Raw genomic sequence first — 3985 nt, 5'->3', positions numbered from 1 at the left:
TGATTAGCATCATTTTCCATCCCCCTGATCCCAGTGATCGGTTCAGACCAAGTAACTGCATTACGACTCGATCCTAGGGTTGTTTTGCAGGAACTGTTGGGAAAGTGAAGCACTTCATCCTTCAGTTGCTAAATTATACAATAAGCTTCGGGTAGGATGTCACTCTATAGAAAGAGCTGACTGAAAATGAATTAAAACTGAGGAACGTATAGCTGGGAAATATATACGTGGAGAGAGGTGTTAAGTACTTGTGATGGTGGTTGACCTCTAGGATCCAGCAACGCCTGAAGTGATTGCTACTTCTGGATTTCTCAACTTTTTCATTATAAGAGCTAATACATTTCTCCCCCCGCTTCACTTTTTATTGTTATTTTCTCACAACCACACTTCCCGCCTTTCTTTCCTCTTTTTCAAAGGAATTCACTTGCCTCATCCGGCACTTGTTGGGTGCTGGGGCAGAAGGAGGTAAGTACTCCCCAAAACCACCAGGATCCAGAAGGGTATTAGGAAATGTTCCCCTCTGAGGCCACATGGCCCCCTCCTACTGGTGCAAATGAGAGAAGCTGGAAAATTGCTTTAAATGTTGTCCAGATGCCACCTTTTTTTCTCCTTTCTTGATTTCTTACCTCCTTCTCTTCTCCTCTTCCTCCTTCCTGCTCCTTTCCTTACCCCCTAGATTTGCTTGCGTCAGTTGGAATGGTACTTTTGGCTCTCATAACCAAGAACCATGAGTAATACAGGAGTCATCAACACTCTTTACACTCTTTAGCAGTTGGAGACCTAACCAGATAGATGCCCGGGCACTGGGGACACAAAGTGGAATAAAGTTGAATGAGAAGTGGACTGTGTCTTGGAGAAGCCCTCAGCACTGTGAATCGTGGACGTTGTACAGTGTGGCACGTGCCACACTCACAATGTATATAGAGTGTGATGTGGAGAAAGAGTCCTCATTTGGACTGAGGAATTAGCGAAGGCTTCCAGAAGCTGAGTAGGAACTAGAAGGAAAGACCTTTCAGGTAGAAGGAATAACCGAATAAAGACAAAGGAGTGTCAGATGGCACATTATCCTTCATTCTGGAGACTCCAAGTAGTTTGATATGGCTGGGACGGAAGGTGCCTTTAGAAATGTGAAGGCAGATGGTGCCGAGGGTAGGAAGACATCAGACCATGGGGGACCTTTGTCCTTCAGGTATAAAATCATTTAAAGATTTAAGTGGGGGAAAACATGGTCACATTTGTTACTAAGATGATCACTTTGGCTGCAGTGTGGAGGATGGATTGAGAAAAAGCAATTATTATCTTACCATAGGATCATGAGAATCTTTCTTCAATAAATGCGAGAAAGGGCACTCTGTTTTTCATGATATTCTGATTGCCAGCATCTTGACAGAAGGACTATGGCAAAAACGAGAAAACACTATCAACATTAGGCAAAAAAGCAAAAGAAAACAAAGATCTCTTTAGCCCCAACAGTGCTAAATTTTGCATACCCAGCAATTACTTTTCCAATGAAAGTCATTGCTGCCAAAATCAATCAGTATAAATGTTGGAGACTCCTTTCTCCTTCCATGAAAAGCTTTTACTATTTCGTTTCACTAAAGCTTAAAGAGAACTCGGTGTTTATGGTTCATTCTAGAGCGATCCACCACAGGCATGCTTTAGGATGATGGTCAGGGAAACTGTCATTTAATCTCAAGGAAGCTGTCATTTGATTCCATTCAAAACTAGGCAGTACACATCAGCAGGCAATATAGTCTGATGCTGTGGCCTACTTTGTTGGCTGAAGCCTTCCACTGTCCTGGGAGGGAACTTATTTTTCTTTCCTTTCATCTCTTATACACATACGTGGAATATACACGTTGGTCACTCTAGAAAACACATGGATAGTCCTAGAGCAAAATGGGTTTCAAGGTTATTTAATTTATGCCTCTTAAAACCTCAAACACTTTCCTCCCAGTAAAATTTCATGCAGTATACAGAACTTTTATTTTAAAAAATTATTCATCTTCTCCTTACTTCTCTTTATCACCTACTTTTTTCTTTCTTTTCTTTTTTCTTTTTTGGATGGTGACAGGGGTCTTGCTATGTTGCCCAGGCTGGTCTCAAACTCCTATCCTCGATTGTTCCTCCTGTTTTGGCCTCCCAAAGTGCTGGAAAGTTTCACACTCCCTTAGGGAATCCACTGGGAACACATCTTTACAGTGTCCGTGGAAAAGGTTATGTGATTTAAGAAACACTTGTAGTGTCTATACCATTTAATATATAGGAATTTGTTGATTTTTTAGGATCTTTGGATGAATGGGTTTTTAATTTTATCCAGCTTATTTAGAAGACATTGCCATGCTTGCTTTAAAAGGTTTTCTTCTCGGATCCCAACGGCGCCGAGCGTCGCGCTGCGCCCCCACCCGGGGGTCAGTCACGGTCTGCGCCTGCGCGGGGCCCCGGTTTGCCCGCCATACTGCGGGACGCCGGCGGAGATGGGTTGGGGAAATGGACGCCTGGAGAACGGAAATCCAGTTATCAAAATGGACTCGAGAAGAGAGAACCTAACGGAACAATAACAATGGAAGAAATTGGGAACATTATCACAAAGCTATCATCCTGCCAAACTCCAGGCTCGGATGATGTCACAAGTTAAAAAAAAGTCCTTCATGAAAAAGATCTTAAGCAACGTGATGGATTCAGAAGCTCATGAAAAGAGGCCACCAGTACTTACATCTTCAAAACAAGATATATCACCTCATATTACAAATGATGGTGAAATGAAGCATTACTTGTGTGGCTGCTGCGCAGCCTTCAACAACGTCGCAATCACATATCCCATTCAGAAGGTCCTCTTTCGACAACAGCTGTATGGCATCCAAACCCGGGATGCAATACTTCAGTTGAGAAGGGATGGATTTCGAAATTTGTATCGTGGAATCCTTCCCCCATTGATGCAGAAGACAACTACACTTTCACTTATGTTTGGTCTGTATGAGGATTTATCCTGCCTTCTGCACAAGCATGTCAGTGCTCCAGAGTTTGCAACCCGTGGTGTGGCGGCAGTGCTTGCAGGGACAACAGAAGCAATTTTCACTCCACTGGAAAGAGTTCAGACATTGCTTCAAGACCACAAGCATCATGACAAATTTACCAACACTTATCAGGCTTTCAAGGCCCTGAAATGTTATGGAATTGGAGAGTATTATCGAGGCTTGGTGCCCATTCTTTTCCGGAATGGACTCAGCAATGTCTTGTTTTTCGGCCTTCGAGGTCCCATTAAGGAACATCTGCCTACCGCAACGACTCCCAGTGCTCATTTTGTCAATGATTTTATCAGTGGAGGTCTATTGGGTGCCATGTTGGGATTCTTGATTTTTCCAGTTAATGTTGTAAAAACTCGCATACAGTCTCAGATTGGTGGAGAATTTCAGTCTTTCCGCAAGGTTTTCCAAAAAATCTGGCTGGAACGGGACAGAAAACTGATAAATCTTTTCAGAGGTGCTCATCTGAATTACCATCGGTCCATTATCTCTTGGGGCATAATCAATGCAACTTACGAGTTCTTGTTAAAGGCTATATGAAAAAACCCATCAGTTAAGTGCCATTTATCAACTGAATAGACCTTCTAAGAAGAATGCAGTTTGGCCTCTTTCTTAATTGGCCAAACACAAGTTGGTGTCATAACTCCGGGCCACAGTGAGTTATGGGCAAAGCTGTTTTCCTTAAGCATCAACAAAACAGAATAAAATGTTCCAATAGGAAAATATAAGGGTTTTATTTGTTTGTTTTGTTTTTTATCATTACCTAACAGCTTTAGGCTAATTGCCTGGTAAATAGCTGTCCATCTGATGGCCTTTGACAGGGAACCTAATCCCCAAGATAGGATTCTTTTTCTCAAACCAGTCTTGAACTCCTGTGTTGAGACATAAGTGGCTGTGACCGGCCGGAAAGACGGTCCTCAGGGGCCAGGGGCTCCTCAGGCTTCCTTTGTGACTCCATT

At 42.8% G+C, this 3985-nt stretch overlaps 1 protein-coding gene across 1 annotated transcript; it reads left to right on the top strand.

Moving 5' to 3' along the window:
- The first annotated feature begins 2464 nt into the window (after positions 1 to 2464).
- On the top strand, positions 2465 to 3763 carry SLC25A52 (solute carrier family 25, member 52). Its single transcript, XM_011974377.1, has one exon. It carries the CDS (start codon positions 2622 to 2624, stop codon positions 3564 to 3566), a length of 945 nt encoding a protein of 314 aa, XP_011829767.1. The 5' UTR covers positions 2465 to 2621; the 3' UTR covers positions 3567 to 3763.
- Positions 3764 to 3985: the final 222 nt, after the last annotated feature.

Source organism: Mandrillus leucophaeus, unplaced genomic scaffold (assembly GCF_000951045.1).
Source record: "Mandrillus leucophaeus isolate KB7577 unplaced genomic scaffold, Mleu.le_1.0 Scaffold145, whole genome shotgun sequence".
NCBI classification, from domain to species: domain Eukaryota; kingdom Metazoa; phylum Chordata; class Mammalia; order Primates; family Cercopithecidae; genus Mandrillus; species Mandrillus leucophaeus.
Note: the sequence above shows the minus strand (reverse complement) of the source record. Positions and strands in the feature narration are given on the sequence as shown.